Source organism: Cyprinodon tularosa, unplaced genomic scaffold (genome assembly GCF_016077235.1).
Source record: "Cyprinodon tularosa strain WSP-4 unplaced genomic scaffold, ASM1607723v1 ctg343, whole genome shotgun sequence".
NCBI lineage: Eukaryota > Metazoa > Chordata > Actinopteri > Cyprinodontiformes > Cyprinodontidae > Cyprinodon > Cyprinodon tularosa.
The window spans coordinates 2,285,312-2,304,128 of record NW_024039056.1 but is presented as its reverse complement, the minus strand read 5'-3'; the positions used below and the strand labels follow the sequence as shown (position 1 = coordinate 2,304,128).

The window sequence follows — 18,817 nt, the reverse complement described above, 5'->3', positions numbered from 1 at the left end:
AGGTAAATTTGTTTAAAAAGAGAAAAAAAAAAAGTGTAAATGTGTTATCTGATGGATCGGAAAAATTTTTCCCAAGCAGAAGAATGCTCTTGGATTTTCAGGGACATGAGAAGTCACAAGCTAAGCCAGTGAAACAAAATACAGATTTCACTTTAATAGCCTACTTTTATTTCACTATTTATAGCATAATTCTGCTAATTTTATGATTGTCGCTGATAAAGTGACACATTTTGAAAGGTAATTTGAAGCCATAATTGAATGAATCCATAATTTTGCATAATTCTTCCAGTGAAGATACATCCTGTGGATACAGGACGTAATTAATCTATTTTGTGAGGTGTGTATTCTGTGTCCTCAGTGTAGTGCACAAGCTTTATTTCAGCCATCCGGACAGCCAAAGTGCTACATTTCCTTCAGAGAGGGATTGAAGGAGCCAGGGGATCCTACTACTTACACACATATATACACCCCCCCTCCACACAGAGGAGCTCTGAAACCTGAGTCACACTGCCTCACTGGCTTCCTCCTCCATCTAGCACCACATAAGTGTCCAGGCAATGCCCTTGGCTTAATAGGGCTTAATGCCTGTGCTTGTCACTGTAGCATGGCAGGTATTGAGTGTTAGGACATTTCTGAAACAGTGCTTGCGTGTGTTCTCTAGAGTCTCACTAGTGTCTCGAAAGCTCTGACATTTACCCCAGGTAAAGAACCGGATGCTATTATCTACCCCATCCACCTTCCCTTGTTTCCATCTTTTTTTTTTTTTTGTTCTTCCACCTTGGCTGGCTCAAACTTTACATTAGTTAGATATAGGATTATAGAGTTGTTAGGTATTTTTCACTTTTATTGAAACCTTATCTAGAGTAACTACCACTGCCTCATTTCTGTCTTTGCCTTTCTTTGACTCAATCTGTCTTCATCTTCTACTTTCTCACTTCATTTTTTTTTCACTTTGGAGTAGTGACGAGTTTGCCTAATGAAGTGGCTGATGGGAGTATATTACAGTGAGATAGAGTGGGGCGCTTGTCTACTCCAACATCCATTAACCTTACAATTTCAGCCAGCATAGATACAGGACTGAGCTTTGAGTCAAGCTCAGGAGTTGCACAGTTATGGCTAAACCTTTGTTTCAGAAACAGATATGTCTTTTTAAAATCAAAAATGGTCTCAGTCTAGTATAGTTTACTGGAATATCATTGCAATGTTCTTTTAATGCAGATCAGTTTTAAAAATGAAAGCGATTTCATGTACTGTAAATTCTTTGAACACAAGGTGATATACTTCAAACATTTTTTTCTTCATTATGACGATTGCGCTTTAGATCAAATAATACCCAGCATTCAGTTTCTTAAAAGAATTGAAGTGTAATTAAGATCAGTAGTCACTAAAGTGATACATGCCCTTTGAGGTGGTTTAAAGTTTATTTTTCATACAAAACTAAAGGGATGAACTAAATATATAAACTTAAGGGATTAACCTGGATTGTATTGACCATGGGTATGCTGGTGTGACCGGATAAGCTCATTTGATAGAATACCAGCTTCACTTAGATTTCGTTGCATGTCCGCTCTGTAACTCACCACAAAATGTTGCAATGCAATAGCCCAGACTTGAGGATCCCTCTGACTATTAATCTGATGGACAATGGAGGGGAGCATCATGACTAAGTGCCACAGAGCTGGTAGGAATTATAACATTGAGTAGAAGGGCTGAAATGGAGGATGCACGGATGAATAAGTCTGGATGAATGATCAGTTAGGGCATCAGAGCTTTCACAGACACATGTATCCAGGACCTGGGATGTAACTATTACAATCCTTAGTGAAACCCGTCTGTAACCAGTTAACATTCAAAAAGAATTTTGCTCTGACTAAATCCTGAACAAAAATAGCATCTATGATGATATATTCATAAAGGGGTATATGTCTTTATTAAAAATAGGGTTATGTAAAATATATTCATACACTACAGATGTTACAACTTTCAAAGAAGCTGTTTGACCTTCCAAAAAGCTTTTCTTAAGTTGTATGTTTGGATGTTCAAAAAAGGAAAACTGATTTTGAAATGGACAAATGACATTCAGAAACCTGTTTAATTCCAACTTATTCAGTGTCTGTGCTCACACAAGAAAAAGCTTAAAGATAAATGTATTACATTTTCTTGTTTTTTCCTTTTTTAAAGAGAAGCAGTGGTAACACAGTAATTCCACAGTGATCTTACCTAACTCAAACAAGCTGAATACACATTTTTAATAGGATCTTTTTCAGACTTTGGCAAAATTGTCTCTTTTTCCTTTTGATGTGCTTTTTCATTTTGCGCTAAGCAAAAGTCACTTCTGAACACTAGCAACAGGGGGTTCGTTTGTCATCTAATCTTGCAAACGAGCCGATGGCCGTCCATTCCGTCCACTAATGAGATTAGACACGCATTGCAGGTCGCACCACAGGTCATTGTTCCACATGCCCTTACAAAAGCAATTATTGTTTTAAATGTTCTTCTCATCGCCTTCTTAAAGCAATTGTGCATGGCTTGATTAGGAAAAAAATAGCTCTAAGCTAGACAGTGAGATTCAAATTTCCTTTTCAGTCAGAGCCTTAAAGATTTCACACTCCTACAGTCTTACCTCTTTGGGCTACTAAGGTTACTTATTTGCATAAGTCACAGAATATAAGTGTCAACTGTTTTTTGGGAGGGGTAAATGCATGTGGGATGATTGTGGACACAGTAAAAATGTATATGAGGTATTTTAATATTTAGCTATGCCATATTTCTGGGTTAAATACAAGCTGGTGTTTTGGGCATGCTATGATGTTAAATTACGCACACTCTAGAAACTTACTAACTTAAAGGTTTCAGGAGTTATTATACATTTGTCTCTCCTGGGGCTTTGTGTGTGTTTAACTGTTTCTTTTTTTGGTGTCTATGAATTCGCCAACAAATCTGTTTTGGTAGATCAGTAAGAAATAGCAGTCCACAGGGATAGCCTGCATCTTTGTTCTCCTGCTGACAATAGAGGACTCTCAGTCAGTCTAAAGGGGGAAATTATGTCCCAAAGCAGTCTGGGAGAAAAAGAGATACACACAGTTCTTCTCACATGCTACTCATGTGGGGCATGACCTCAATAAAAGCTGCTGTTGTGTTTGCAAAGCCCTCAACACCATGTGCCAACCACTTTAAACTCAGCAAGGCCTAAGGTCCGGCCTTTTTTCTCACATTAAAGTGATGAAAGTAGTTCAGACAACTCTTCTTATTAGTCTTTTTTACAAAGCAGTGTTTAACATATAGTCAGCATCTTTGTAAGTTCTTTCTCTCTCTGTCCCCACAGGTAAGGAGGAGCCAACTACGTATACCTGCACAACGTGTAAGCAGTCATATGGCAGTGCCTGGTTCTTGCTTCAGCATGCCCAGAACTCTCATGGCTTTCGAATTTATCTGGAAAGCGAACATGGCAGTCCTCTCACCCCACGCATGGGTGGGCCATCTTCTCTTGGTGGTGGTGCCGACTGTCCCTCTCAGCCTCCCCTTCATGGACTCCATTTGCCGCCTGATGCAAGCCCTTTCAACCTCCTCCGCATCCCTGGCTCAGGCTCAGGGGGAAGGGACAGCGTCGGAGCAGGAGGTGCCATTGGCTCTGGGGTTCCTGGGGGCCATCATCAGCGTTTCCCCCCAACCCCACCTCTCTTCAGCCCCCCTCCACGAAATCATCTGGATCCCCACCACCTGAGCCCAGAGGAGCTGGCGCTGGCAGCCCACCACCCGAGTGCCTTTGACAGGGTGCTGCGCCTTAATCCTCCTCTGCCTCTGGAACCACCTCCGACAATGGACTTCTCAAGGCGTCTACGGGAACTGGCGGGCAACACCTCAGGGTCTACTCCCCCGTTGTCACCCAGCCGGCCAAGCCCCATGCAGCGCTTACTGCAGCCATTCCAAACAGGAGGAAATGGAGGTACAGGGGGCACAGGGGGTAGCAAACCTCCATATCTTGCTACTCCTCCACCACTACAAGGCTCCATGCAGTCACCTGTGGGTTCACAAACCACTCCTCCAACTCCTCTCCCTTCAGCAGGACCACCCTCTTCCTCCAACACTCAGTTAAAATCAAAGTGTTGTGATTTGGGTGGAAAGGGCCTTTTTTAATTCCAAGCAATTTAATAGAGTTTTGGGGATTTGACCCCCACAGGATATAAACGTTTTCGTCCTGGGTCGCCATTTAGGGGTCCACAACCAAAAAAAACCCATTTTGGGGCTTTTTGGGTGGGTTTTAAAGGGGCTGTATTCTCCCCCTTCCCAAAAATTTGCTGAAAACAGTTTTAAAAAACAAAGGGGGTTTAAAATGCAAAAAAGCTTCTCCCAAAAAGCCAAGAAACGCACATGGAAAAAATAGAAAAAATTTGGACATAACGACCCTTTTGAAAATAAAAAATTGGAGCAGAAACCCCCGATTTTTACCTCTTTATGACATTCCCAGAAAAAATTTTAAAACATCCCCGGGCTGTGGGCCCAGTGCTTACCCCGGGAAATCATTTCAAAAAATTAAAAAGCCAATGGAGGCAACTTTCCTTTTTAAAAATGGCTGGGTACATGATTTGGAAAATTTTTACCCCCCCCTTGATTGTGAATACTTTGGGGGTTTTCGAAAAAAGGGTGGGTTCTGACCCCCTTCTTTTAAAATGTACATTTTTAAAAGTACTTTAAATTTTAAAGTCAAACAGAATGTTTTTTGGTATAGTACTATAAATTTGTGAACACTTAATTTTTAAAAGGGGACAAATTTGGGTTTGGGGCGAAGAGCCAATATTAAATTAAAATTTACAGAAATTTCCCACTGCATTTTTTAATTTCCCTTTTGGGCCCCTCAAAACAAATAAAAAGACTGTCGGGGAAAAAAGTATTCAATATTCTCCTAAAAAAATAAAGGGAGATCGATGATTTCCCCAGCCCGGAAACTTTTATTTTTTCATTTTTTGGCAAAAGAGATAAGTGTAAAGGAAAGAGCTTTTCTGCTCTTTTTTCTAAATTTTGGGCAGGCTTTTTTCCCCCCCCTAGTGACAACAATGGAAAGAAATCAGAGTCAAAACAAATTACACACTTTTTGCTTAAAAAAGGAAACCCAGTTTAAATCCCCCTTTGAGAAAGAATCGGGTTTGTTATGGAAGAACCTGCCCTGGTCTACAAACAACTTTCTGCGGGGGAATGGTTTTGGCCTTGAAAAGAGAAACAAAATGAGTGAAAACTTTATATGGATTTAAATATGAATATTAAAATAAAATGAGAAAAATAAAAAATTTTCCCCAAACAAAGACTAAAATAATTAACCTGTCATTTACACATTTACAATGAAAAAAAAATAGTTATAAAAAGGGGCAAAAACTAATGTTCATTCAAAATAAATAAAAAATTAATTTAATAAAAAAATCCCCATTCATTTCTTTTTTGGTTTTTGCGGTTAAAAGAAACCTCAAGACTCTGTGAGCCCCCCGTTAACACCGTGGGTCATGCGAGCAACACTGGAAACTGTTGAGTGTGCACTTGAAATTTGCATAAAAAGGGGTAAAAGGCCCCTGCCCCCAAATAGGTGCCCTATTTTTTTAAGGGGGAAGCAACAGGGGAAGGATACGGGGGCACAAAAACTGTTACAGGGGGCCAGCCTACTAAATATTACCGGGGAAATTTTCGGGAAGAAGATTCACGCAAATTTGGGCCCAAAAATTGACTATATTATTTCCAGCTTCCCCCAAAAAAAAAGATACTTGCCCAAAAATATTCCTTGCTGAAGTCTCAACACCCAGCCAGAAGAAGCCGCCGAAAAAAAGGGAAAAATCCCCCCTGCAAATCGGGAAGATTGATCCCTCTGCTTGAAACCCCAATTTAGAGCATCCAAAGCTGTTGGTTTTCCCCCAAGGAAAAGGGAAGAATATTACAAAATTTTTCCCACACACACAGAAAAACCCAATCAGTTAAGTTACCTCTTCCTATCCTCTCTGAAACAACAAAAACACCCAAACTCCGATAAATTTGTCAATTTTTTGCTATGCTGTGAAAAATAAAAAAAAGTTTCCAATAGTGACTGATGGGGCAGGCAGAAGCTATTTGAAAAGCACACAAACTGCAGCAAAAACGTGTTTCTGCCTTGGAAAATTGGAATGTCCGGCTGGGGGACAATTTAACAAAAACCTCTTGCACGGTTTTGTCTTTGGGCCACCCAAATTTTGGAAAGCCCAGCGCTTACATTTTTAAAAAACCCCAATTTTTGTGAAAACCCCAAAGGCAACACCATGTTTTATGGCCCCAAACAAAAGTGGGTGTAAAATAAAGAGGTTGATGCAAAAAGGGGCCCTACTTTAAAATTTTTAAGAGCTTGTCACAAAAATCAAAAGAAAAAAAAGTGGGTTTTCATCAAAAACACTGACTTCCCGAATTTGGAGCTTTCTTTTTTGGGGGGGGGGGGGGGGGGTATTCACAACAGGGTGACTGCTGTGGTAAGGGGCTGCCGGAGAAAAAGGGTGTCCTTATAAATAGGGGGGAAAAAACCCCCCCTCCCTTTCCAGGAGCATTTGGTGCAAACGACAAAAACTTTTCCCTTTCAGCTGTCTGGAAAGTAAAACTTCCCCGAAAAAAAATCACCCCCATACTATCCCACATTTAACAAACTGAAAATTTTGTGACAAAAAAAAAACCCAACTGTGACCTTTTTTGTTGACCCAGAAAGACATGGCTTTTTTGTCCGTGTCTTTCCAGATCAGGAATTCGGGGAAACCCACCCCACAAAAAGCACAAATTTTTCTTTAAAAACATTTGCCTTCCAGAACTTTTTTGGGTAGATATTTCTCGAGCACACCTTTACTCCACTTCAAGGAGACATAGCCCAACAATCTTGTCAAAAAGGCATGTAAAATCATTCTGCTAGACTAATATTTGCACTTTTTTTCCTAAAATTTTTTCTCTGTTTTTTTGGCAGATTTTTTACCTGTAATGTTCACTTACATGTTACTTTTTCCACTGAAAAATGCCCAATAAGACTAATTTTTAATAATGTGACTATTTTTATATTAATTTTTTACTCTTTAATACATGTTTTAAAAGTTTTTAAAAAATGGGGGTCTTTCAATTTTTGGGCATATTTTTACCGCTAAATGTCCAAAATTTTAAAAAAGTAAATTTTAAACAAAAAATGTTTTTCTAAAAATCTAATTTTACTTCATGTATATGATATTTAATTTTCAAATTTTTTTCTTAGACTGTTTGAAGTTTTATCAACTGTTTACATTCAACTTTAATTGCCTTTAAAACAATAGTCCCTTTTCAAATGTTTTCCAAAACAATTTATTAAATGGGGAAAAAAACAATTTCTTTCATGTTGTTATTCAAATCTACACATTTCCACGAAAAATTTCCCAAAAAGACAAAATTTTAAAAGTGCCTTTTTTCATATTTTTTTCACTCTGAATACCGTTGAATGTTTAAATATGGGCTCTTTCATTTGGTCATATTTTTTTACATTGTTTACTTGGGTAAATTCCCGGTTATATAAGTATTTTTAAACAAAAAAAGTTTAACTAAAAATCTAAATCTACTTCAAAAGAATTTTAAATGTTTTTCCCAAATTTTAAATGTTATGACTGTTTATGAAAAATGTTTTTGGGAAATTTTATCAACTGTTTAAACAACTTCAAAGGGTTAATAAAAAAATCTTATTTAAAGTTTTTCCAGATCAATTTATTAAATGAAGAAAAAAAATCCCCTTTCCCTGTTTTTATTCAAATCTACACATTTCCATAAAATCATAAAAAACAAATAAAAAAAAATTTCCTTTTTTACTATATTATTTTTTTCACAACAGTGCTATCTTACAAAACAATTTAGTTTTTTTTTTATCTACATTTTTTCTAAAAACAGTACTAACCATACAAATATGCCAAAAGAATAAATGCAGAAAATCTTTTTTCAATCTGCATTTTAATTAATATCAGTCAAGCATTGGAGTTTCATATTCACATGTACAGGTTTCATTTTCATTAGGTTTCACAACCACACTAGAACACATGTTCACTAAGCAGCAGCACACAAACACAATCTTGTCAAGAAGTGTCACCTCTTCACCCTCACATGTAAGCAGCAACCTAATTGGTATAGTTCTGTGTAACAGTTTGTATTTGTTCCTCATGCAGCCAATCACTCTTTCCACATGAATTCTGAGGTGAGCTATAGCTCGCGAGTCTTCGACATCTTTAGCATCCAGTTGACATCTCCCTTTAGTGAATGATGGCATCTTGACCTCAGCACACATCATTCCTACACTGTCCTTAATATCAAAGCCTCTGTCTGCTAACACAATGTCTCCAGGTAATAAATTGGAGAGAAGGCCACAGTTTTCTGTAATGTGCTTGTCTGAAGTACGTCCACCCCATCCCTTAGAAATAAAAGAAATCGACCCATGTGGTGTTATACCAATAAGGTATTTCATAGTGTGTCTTCCTTTGTACCGGGAGAAGGATTGTGCACGTGCTTTTAAATTTGAGGGTCTTTCTGTGCCTAATTCAAAACAATCAACAATAATTGCTACACGTTTTCCAAATATTTCCAAAAACTGAGGAGGCATTGTGGCTTGTAAACAATGCCTCTCAGGCCAGCTTACCATGGGCTTAAGGCGTGCATACAACACATCAAGGGTGTCAGCAAAGACAGTCGACAGAGTTTTGTGTGACACACTGAAAAGATGGCAAAGATGCAGAACAGGTAAATCAAGTCTTAGACGCATTAGTGTAAGTACAACCATTTGAAACTGTGAAATCTTTTTTGATTCTGACAGAAAAGGCCTAATAGTGTTAAACAATGATAATAAAATGACAAAGCAAGGAAGTCCTGTATAATATTTTACTTTTTTTGTGTCATCCTTAAAAAAATCTGTGTCCAGCTGTTTTTTATTCAGCTCTGACCTGAGCTTCCTGTTCTCCTGTAACAAACGATTTATTTCTTCTCTTCTCTCTTCACACAAGTGACATTCGATTTGTTGCCTTTTTGATGCTAAATCATGTTCCTCGTCAGAGTCTGCAGCCTTGCTGAGCTCCTCTCCTGGGGTTTCCTCCACAGCCTCTCGAACTCGCTCCTCTTCCATTGCCTCAACTACTGTGTTTTGTTTGACCTCTTCTGGTGTTTCTGATGCAATCTCTGTAACTTGCTCCGGTTCTTGTTTTTCTACCATGGTCTTTGCTGCCTGGCCTTCAACTGCGCTGCTGTATCGCCTCTTTAAACAACGCACATGTCGGTCCGATGTTGTGGCGTTTATCTCGCAGTGACCCATATTTAGCGTTGGAACCCAGTCTGGATTGAGCTCATCCATTTCGTATGACGGCTTGCCTTTAAGAGAACAAATCGGAACACACATCAGTCTTAATACTGTGAATTATAACACTAGAAAACTTAAATAGTTTACTTGACAATAGTGGAATAACCCCGATGTCCACTAACAAAACTCGCTACTTATATTAGCCTGATCTACTTAACTCGACATAAACTGAACACAAGTACACCCGGGAAAAAATCATAGCAAAAAAATAATGACATAAAAACAAAGCGAATTTAGACACTCACCAGAATGGAAATGTCTGGAGCAAACTCGTAGGTTTCTTGAGATGTTGGAGAAGGTAATATCAGAACGTCTTACCGCTGATACCCAGGCCATTCGTCGACTTTTTGTTAGCTCAGATACCTTAGCCCCCTCGCGTTGTTTCCAGGCAGGAAAAGTGTAAAATGAAAGTCCATTTTCTATCTTTGTACAGCTGCGGTCGCGTGACCTAACATTACACCCAATAACACAGCAAGTTCGAACCATTGCTAACTTAGATTCTAAAAATCTGCGAGAATGTCGAGATATTGCTTTTGCCAGTTACGTTTGTGGACCCCTAAGATGGTGCCGGTGCTCCTCCTACTAGGGAAGTGACGTCACGCTCCAAAGCTCTATAGTGCATCGACGAAGCCACACAGGAGAAAAGCCGTACAAATGTCACTTGTGTGATCATGCTTGCACACAGGCCAGCAAACTTAAACGACATATGAAGACCCATATGCACAAATCATCCTCGCCAAACACTGGCAAATCAGAAGATGGTCTATCTATTGCCTCATCCCCCGAGCCTGGCACTAGTGAGCATATAGGCAGAGCAAGCAATGCACTTAAATCAGTGGTGGCCAAACTGAAAAGTGAAAATGACCGCATGATACGAGAAAATGGCGAGGAAGAAGAAGAAGAGGAGGAAGAAGAAGAAGAGGAGGAGGAGGAAGAGGAGGAGGAGGAGGAAGAGGAGGGGGAAGAAGAAGTACAGAATGGGGAGAGGCCACCCAAACTAAACAACAGCTATCCCTTTGGACTGAATCTGGAAGCATCACGACAACATGAAAACAGCAGTGGTATTGCAAGTCGACTGGCTGGGGTGGCTGATGAGGCATCTATTCCTCGGTCACTGCCAGAGGTCATGCAGGGAATGGGTCTTGCTGCCAGTATGCAGCATTTCAGTGAAGCCCTCAATGCACACAAACGAAACGCAATGTTGCAAGAGAACCATCTGCATCATCATCTCAGCAGAGACCATCACCACAATCGGGACTTGTGCGATGGAGACTCTGTCCTGGAAACAGAACGTGTAGAAGAAGGCACTGTTTCCGCAGTAAATGGACGAGGGGCTTCTCCTAATGAATCTTCTTCAATTGGCCTCTCAAAAAAACTGCTTCTGGGTAGTCCCAGTCCACTTAGTCCTTTTTCAAAACGCATTAAATTGGAGAAAGAATTTGACCTGCCTACCCCTACCATCCCTAACACAGAAAACGTCTACTCCCAATGGCTGGCTGGCTATGCTGCCTCTCGACAACTCAAGGATCGCTTTCTTAATTTCGGGGATTCCAGACAATCGCCTTTTGCATCATCATCTGAGCACTCGTCAGAGAATGGCAGCCTGCGTTTTTCGACCCCACCTGGAGAACTTGATGGAGGAATGTCAGGCCGCAGTGGGACAGGCAGTGGGGGCAGCACACCCCACCTTGGGGGTCCTGGAAGACCCAGCTCCAAGGATGGACGCAGAAGTGACACTTGTGAGTTCTGTGGCAAGGTTTTTAAGAACTGCAGTAACTTAACAGTACACAGGCATAGCCACACAGGAGAGAGACCCTACAAATGTGAGCTTTGCAATTATGCTTGTGCCCAGAGCTCCAAACTTACCCGCCACATGAAGACCCATGGTCAGGTGGGAAAAGATGTATACAAGTGTGAAATTTGTCAAATGCCCTTCAGTGTTTACAGCACCTTGGAGAAATACATGAAAAAATGGCACAGTGACCGTCCCTTGAGTACAGAAATAAAGTCAGAGTAGAAGGCAGAAACAATGAGACCTTTTTCCCCTCACAACTGGGTCGCCAACAGTCAAGTGTTTATTCCTAGCCCCCTTGTAGATTTGTCCTGATACCAACTGTAGCGGCTAAAATCCTATATTTTAGGCTACTGGTGGTTTGTGTTGGAAGGCATTGGTTTTACGTGCGCTCAATTAAGATTTAGAATGCCGATCTTCCGTTTGACATAAAACAAAGTCATTTATTTTCAGCACAAGTCCATTATCTTACTGTTTTCCTTCAAGATCCACATAAATTCAACATAAATCCAACCAAGCACAGTAGAAAACTGTTTGCCTCAGCCTATTAACCACACCTGAACAGAATTGATGGTTGACCTTAAATAACCCATCCCCTCATCAGACACTCAGAACTCAAAGATTAAATACGCCCCCTGGTGGCGACAAACACCAAAGGATAATTGGCTCCTACACCAACACTCCCTCTTTCACCAAACTGGTGGAAGTCTAAGACCATGTGCTCTGCACCAGCACACCTTGTTTTCATTACCCATCGAATGCATGATCTGTATCGGGGCAATACTCTTGCATTGATGCAAAACTTCGAGCCTTTCTCTTGTGCAATAATTTACATGTTGTGTACTATTTCCTTTAATTGAGTTTTCTTTTGCTTTTCATTTTAAAGAATTAGTCAGCATGCATAGTATGTTTTTGCTAATCAAAAAAGAAAAGAAAAAAGAAAAGAACTTGTCCCTTGTTGGTTAGTTGTTGAGTAAATGTGTTGCTGTTTTTCTCTCATTCAGTTATATTCTTTTTATTCTTAAAAAATAAAAAAGAAAGATACATCCATGCTGCATACATTCTGTAACACATATCATGTACAGCTTTGTTTTGTAACATGGAAATTGAACAGTCTTTTACTTGACCCCCTTTTTTACGACCCTGAAAATGCACTTATTCTAATCTTTCTAAAAGATAAAATAATCATAAACATTTGGCTTGACTACTAAACTTAAAGTGATGACAGGCCTCAAACTTCTTTCAAAAAGACAAAGTTTGCAACAAACTCAATTTGTACAATCATTTGGAGGAATAAGGAAGAGTGCCTTTGATATATCAAAAGTTCATTGGCCATTATCTTATCTGGTTTAAGTTTGGGGTCACACAAGACAAGGCTAAATGAGTTAGACCACCCAGAAAAAGGTCCTTGAATCAAACACCTGAAGGCTCAAACTGACAATTCACAATGAAAGTTCAAAATCATCATTTAGCTATTACATGTTCAATACTTTGTCTATGTTTTGGGAATTTATGGCAAACATGGTACGAGCAGTATTGTGAATATCTGAATTAGTTGAGGTTTTGCTTTTGAGAGAAAGGTGATATGTGATGAAATGTACAATCCAAAACTTGAGGGACGAGGCGCAGTGTCACATGTCTGCGTTAGCACTAATCTACAAAGCTGCTTCAGCATGTCAGTGTGTGGAACAATGCATAAAGTAATATTTGAGCTTAAATTGAAGCTCACTTAAGACTTGTAAAAAAATAACAGCCTAGACAGATAAAAATCTAAATAAAACTGGAAGCTATGTGCCCATTATGGGATCCAAGGCAATGTATTTTACTTGTGAATTCTAGATTCAGAACAGGGTCATCAGCAATGACTGGCAGAGAAAGAGAGATTTCAGAAACATATATTTTTTTGTTTTTAAGGTTTTTATGTCTATTAATATGCATGTAGTGGCTCTCAAAAGTGTGCACAGCCTTGCTAAAATGCCAAGTCTTTGTGATTGAGAAATGAGAAACCAAAAAAAAATCTATTTAATACATCCCACATAAAATGGGACAATTCTTTACAACTCAAGTAGAAAACAACCATACAACATAGGCTGTAGTCATTTTTAACACACCCACACACACATATATATCACGCACATATATATATATATATATATATATATATATATATATATATATATATATATATATATATATATATATATATATATATATATATATATTGTGTGTGTGTGTGTGTATTTATGTATATGCGGCAGTTTTTAACATGGGTGTGTATACTTTTGTAGGGTAATGCAAGGCACACTGCTTTTTGTTTCTTTCATTTCCTGTTTATTTGCAACCCAAAAGAGATTGTTTTTTAATTAATTTCATTTATGCTGTTGGATGTAAAGCACTAAATGTGCATTGTCCTAGATTTACATTGAGAGATGGTACATGGATTGAGTCTACAAGCTGGATTTGTTTGACATGAAGTGCACTGTTTCAGTTTTCCCAGTTTACAAGTTTATGCCGAAGGGGAAAATCTTTTTTAATGTCTGATGATGAGGATCCTCTTGTTACAAGCAGTAAAGAAAAAAAAAAGCACCACACAAAAACTGTTGCTAGCAGCGTCACCTACCCTGACCTCTGTATCCTCACCATTTCCTCCTTGAACATTTGGTAACCCACAAAACTCCAAAACTTACTCTCAGCCTAACTAATCACTGTTCATACCTAGTGGCAAACTAAATGCACTTCTCCTGGCTTTATTAACAACCACTTTTTTTAAAGAAGTTCATATTCATCATCATCTGAATAAGTTTCTGCCTGGACAACAGACACTCCAATCTTGTTACTTACATCACAAGGTTCTGTTTTTGTAACCCCCTGAAATATGGGCATAAAAACATGTCTTTTTTTTTTAAATGGCACTATACTATATTTTGGCACTATACTATATTTTAGTTTTGTTATTGCCTCCTCATGGTGGTTAATGCTCCGATCACAGTATATGCAGGTGAAGCATTTCTGAAAAGTTGAAAAGAAAAAGATTTTGTGATGTTTCTTTTTTTTTTTTCTTCATTTTCTGCCTTGGTTCTTCATGGCTCTTCAGGTTTAAATACAATTTTCATTGGGGAAAGGATTGAGATTATATATGAATATATAATAAAGAACTTAAAATATAGGAAAATGCACAGTCATGTCAGTTCCTATTCTTAAACACATTTATGGTCTACTTTTTCTGTATTTCTAGAATTATATTTGAATTCAATGTTCACTTAGAGTAGGCACTATAGTATTTATATTGAGGCTCGTATTTTTAACTGTTGCTTGTTCTCTCTAAAGGTATTTGCCATACCTGTTTTGGTAGTGGAAAAAAAACCAAGCTGCCACGGTATATTTTTTCTTAATTTGGCAGGATAATATAGTGCGAATTACTTGTGTGTCTAAAGAAATAAAATGTAAAAAAAAAATCCCATAAAAAAGCAGCTAAAGTGTGTGGCATTGGGAAGCATTGCAGGTCATCAGATGGCTGCTGCTTTCATTCCTGCTGCCACAGAGGTGTTTGTACATATCTTCTTTGTTTTTTACTTTTTTGTTCGCACTTCTTTATCCTCACTCTGCTGCCATTCTTGTATGCAGTACTGAACGCTGACGTTGGCCTGTTCTGTTGTGTGCTCTGTCTCTCTCACCTCTCCCACCTGACAACATTCCAACATCAAGAAGAGAGGAGGAAAAAATCTAAAGATTAAAAACAAACTTAATATGCAGTACATGGATCTCTTAAAAAAAAAGTTGAAATAAATACATTTAAAAACAAATGAAATGTTTTTGCATTTTCTTTTCCATTGCCAAATACTAAATGGTGCTTTATATTTAGATTGGGTGAATATACTTTCATATGCAAAGCATATTTAAAAATGACCAGGGGGATGTGGAGAAGCCGGCTTGAGTTGAGACTTTTTTTGTAAATGGCAATGTGGAATATTTTGTTATCAGCCTTTTCTATTCCTGTTCTGAGAGCTGTTTGTTGTAACTTGAACATGAACTTTATCTTTTACAATGGAAGCTACTATTTATTACCTATATGCTCTGTTCTAAACAGAGACATGGAATGGAGTCATATGTTTTTGGTTTGTTTTTATTTTCTTCATTTGTTTTAATTTCACTATAATTTTATTTCATTTTCTAATGGTGGCCAGTGGTCATTGGACAAAACAAGCTCTATGATTTCTGTTGTACTTTTTTGGGGTCTCTGTTCAGTTGTAATGGGAATACCACTGTCTGTGTTTTCTGGCAGATGTCTGCATAATCCTGTTCACATGCCCATTTTGTCCCTTTATTGAAAAATGATTAATAAAAAAATGAAAGCCTAATGGTATCCTTTGTTTTCATTTACAGCTTTGAATAAAGCTGTTGTCCCAGTTTTATACATATATTTTCTTTTAAGAAGTCTTTCTGTATAAACCTAATAAAAAAAGAGTCAGTTGTCTGAAACTTCAAGACTTGTGTTAATGTTCTTTTTAATATGCTAACAAAAGAAATAAGACGAAGAGTAGAGTAGTAAATCAGACTAACATTTCTTTGTTAGTCTGATTTAAGTAACTTTGTTCTGTCACATCAATATAATGTACAGTAGTTTTCACATTCTCAGCGATTGCCTGAAAATGTTGAGATAAAAGTCTGTAAACCGTCTTTAGTATAGATGGACAGGCTGCAGGATTACGGAAACTGCGACGTTCACATAACAATGCAATAAAGCCTCTTTCCCCTTGAAATTGGGGGTTTAACCCAGGTTAAGGGTGGACCAGCAAACAATCAGTATTTGGCTCCCTTCCCAGGAGCAAAAATAGCTGGTTCTGACCTCCCGCAGGCAAGCTGCATGACCTCTGTGCCCATGCTGCTGCGTGTCTGGTGACACCATCATGCTGTTTTAACGTTGATGAGGTCACCAGTGTGACAGAAATCAGGAAAGTAAACAATGGAGAGTAACGTGTAAGGAAGGCAGGCATAGTGAGTATTATATGTAGTGTTTTGCTCTTTTACAGTATCTGTCCGAAATCCCTCTCACCAGTGCTGCAGCATGTTTATCAAATGTACACAAAGTTGTTTTTGCTTGTTAGACCAGACGCGACTGCAGTCAGTGTGTTGACGTCCGTACATTGTACTGGTATCACATAAATTGGCAGGTCGACTCGGGTCTGGAGTTCCCACAGCATGCCCATCAGAGGAGATTTTAACACACGTCACTTGCTGAGTCATTTGACCCTGGTCAATAAGGGTCAGTGAATTATTACCACTGCCACTAAAAGCTGATTGTTCCTGGGTTTTTTTGGCCAGTGGGGAAGGGGTATAAGTGATGTAGCAGCATGCTTTTTTTACTGTATGCTATGGTGGAGTAAAGCAGTGAGGGAGCAGTTTATGCTTTTATCATACTTACTGGAAGCAGAAGAAATAGATAGATGTTAGAATCTGAATAAGTCTGACAACAATTTAAGGCCGATGTATAATGTAGAAAGCAATGACTGACCAATTCAATTCAGTTTATTTATATAGCGCCAGTTCACAACACAAGTCATCTCAAGGCACTTTACTGTTCAACCAAATCATACAGTCAAGATCAGCTTCTATAGACATACTATTCCTTTTCATGTCAAGTCCATGGCCCCGTTGGTCAGACTGGTTGTACTCTTGATATGAATGTTTTTGTAGCATAAGCGGAATAAAGAAACAATTAGTCAGCATGTTTTAACCTTATTCTTTGTTAGGGAATACATCTCGAAATTTGAAAATCATTAGAAATATAAAATCTAGCAGGATTCTACAGTATCAGATGTATAGCAAGAGGATTCTGGAACATTATTTAATTAAAACAGCATATTTTATTATCCCACTGAAACACAATGCAAATACAGTACAGTAAGTATAAGTGTGTATAAATGAAGCATTACCTCATTACCTTTTTAAAGTCTTTTTTGTGGGAGACTATTAGATGATCTGGCCACACAAATACAGTGTCTTTGATGAGGACACACAATGTTCTTTGGACCTATAGACTCCACCTCTACCCTTTGGCCTTGTACTCTATGAACTTTATAGCTTCCTATGTGTATGTGAGTGTGTTTGTGTGTGTGCGATGTCTCAACCTTGCCCAGAGGGGTTGGAGAACTCCTGACACCCATGTGTCTGCGTACAACATCCTATCTGCTGGTGAACACAGAACAGCTGTTTTCAGTGCAAATGTGTGTGTGCGTGCATGTGCATCCTATCTCAGAGCACATGCATACCATGTGTGTGTGGTCCTCCTCAAAGTATAGTGTATTATCTTTATAGTAGCCGTCCCCTATGTGCACACAGATGTAGGGTGCAGTGTAAATGTGGTGTGTGAGCTCATCCAGGCAAGTACTTTCACAAAATGTACCTGTGTAAATACCATCTTGTGCCTTTGTTTGCATTGTAGTCACAAAACCCCATGATCAATCAGCTGTGTGACTAAAGGACAGACAGATCTGATTGTTCTATGTTTAGTTCATTTGGACCCAATGCCTATAAGGAACTGTGTGACTGAAGAAATGAATATTAAGTTCTTTCAAAAAAGAATCTTTACACAACAGTATGCAATTCTTTTTGCTATATATCAGAAAGAGTTCAGGGAAAAAATAATAAATGTACTAATTAAAGTAAAGATAATATTTGAACTGCCTATCCTTAAAGGTATAGTGGAGGATTTTTGCGAATTTCTGAAAAGACCCGCCCTCTCCACTTAAAAAAAAAAAATTCCCATGCACAATACGAGCCCATTTCTCCTCGTCCACGCTCTGTTTAAAGGTTGCTCTTTGCATTGCTCATATAAGCTTACTTTCCAAAAGAAGATTTTCAATTGTTCCACTATGTCAGACTCACCACCAGCAAGTGAAAATGGGGACGATGTTGGATGGCCTTATGTAAAAATGTCCCCAGAATGATTGACAATTAGGAGGACTGCTTATTTTGATGATCCACCCAGAAAAAGGAATATCTTCCACTATACCTTTAAGTTGGAGAGGGTAAGCACATTTTACATTAAAAAAATCTGTGTTACACCCTTGTTTGAAATAACTAAGGTAACACATCTTTCAGCCCTCTAATGCCGCCTAAATTCTGAGGATGGTTTTCTTATCTTTTTCAGCTGTGATTTGTTTTAGGGACTCCTTTTATTTCAAGTAACACTAAATCATCACAATGAGATCAAATTTAGGCCTTGTTAGATTATGTTTGCACTTACAGAGGCAAATATTTTCTAATTACAGAAATGCAAAATCTGCAGACAAGCCTGATTGAAAGGGGCACATAACATGGAAGGAGATCTAGTAGTAAACCAACCAGGAAACAAAAGCAGGGCAAAACAAGTATCCAGCAATGGTACATGATGACAAAAGAGTTGATTTGGAGGAAAGAGTGAGAGATGGAAAAACAGGCATGAACAATTAGGCGAGGGTGGGGAACAGCTAAGGCTAAAGAGGGTACAGGGAGCTACAGAGATCATAATGAACACAGTTACTAAACAGAAATGCTGAAAATAATCAAACAGTCATGATACCAAAACACTACAGCAAATATATAATCATATTTATTATGTAAAAAAATGAGTAAACTAAAACTGCAACATTTATAGGACACAGTATATAGTGTATATAGACAGTAGTGGAATAAAGACA

The 18,817-nt window shown here is 38.4% G+C and overlaps 2 protein-coding genes across 2 annotated transcripts in view; one reads left to right on the top strand and one right to left on the bottom strand.

Moving 5' to 3' along the window:
* Positions 1–12,173, top strand: part of bcl11aa (BAF chromatin remodeling complex subunit BCL11A a) — a 57,555-nt gene extending 45,382 nt beyond the window's left edge. The window contains exons 3-6 of the mRNA XM_038294729.1: positions 3,326–4,117; positions 8,693–8,700; positions 9,933–11,454; positions 11,812–12,173. Of these exons, the coding sequence (XP_038150657.1) occupies positions 3,326–4,117; positions 8,693–8,700; positions 9,933–11,363 (2,231 nt within the window). The 3' untranslated portion in view covers positions 11,364–11,454; positions 11,812–12,173. The remainder of the gene's footprint in view (positions 1–3,325; positions 4,118–8,692; positions 8,701–9,932; positions 11,455–11,811) is intronic.
* Positions 7,894–9,952, bottom strand: LOC119789693. The gene is made up of 2 exons (XM_038294728.1): positions 9,592–9,952; positions 7,894–9,357 (listed from the first exon to the last, which is right to left on the bottom strand). The coding sequence occupies exons 1-2, from the start codon at positions 9,830–9,832 to the stop codon at positions 7,967–7,969; spliced, it is 1,632 nt and encodes a 543-aa protein (XP_038150656.1). The 5' UTR covers positions 9,833–9,952; the 3' UTR covers positions 7,894–7,966.
* Positions 12,174–18,817: the final 6,644 nt, after the last annotated feature.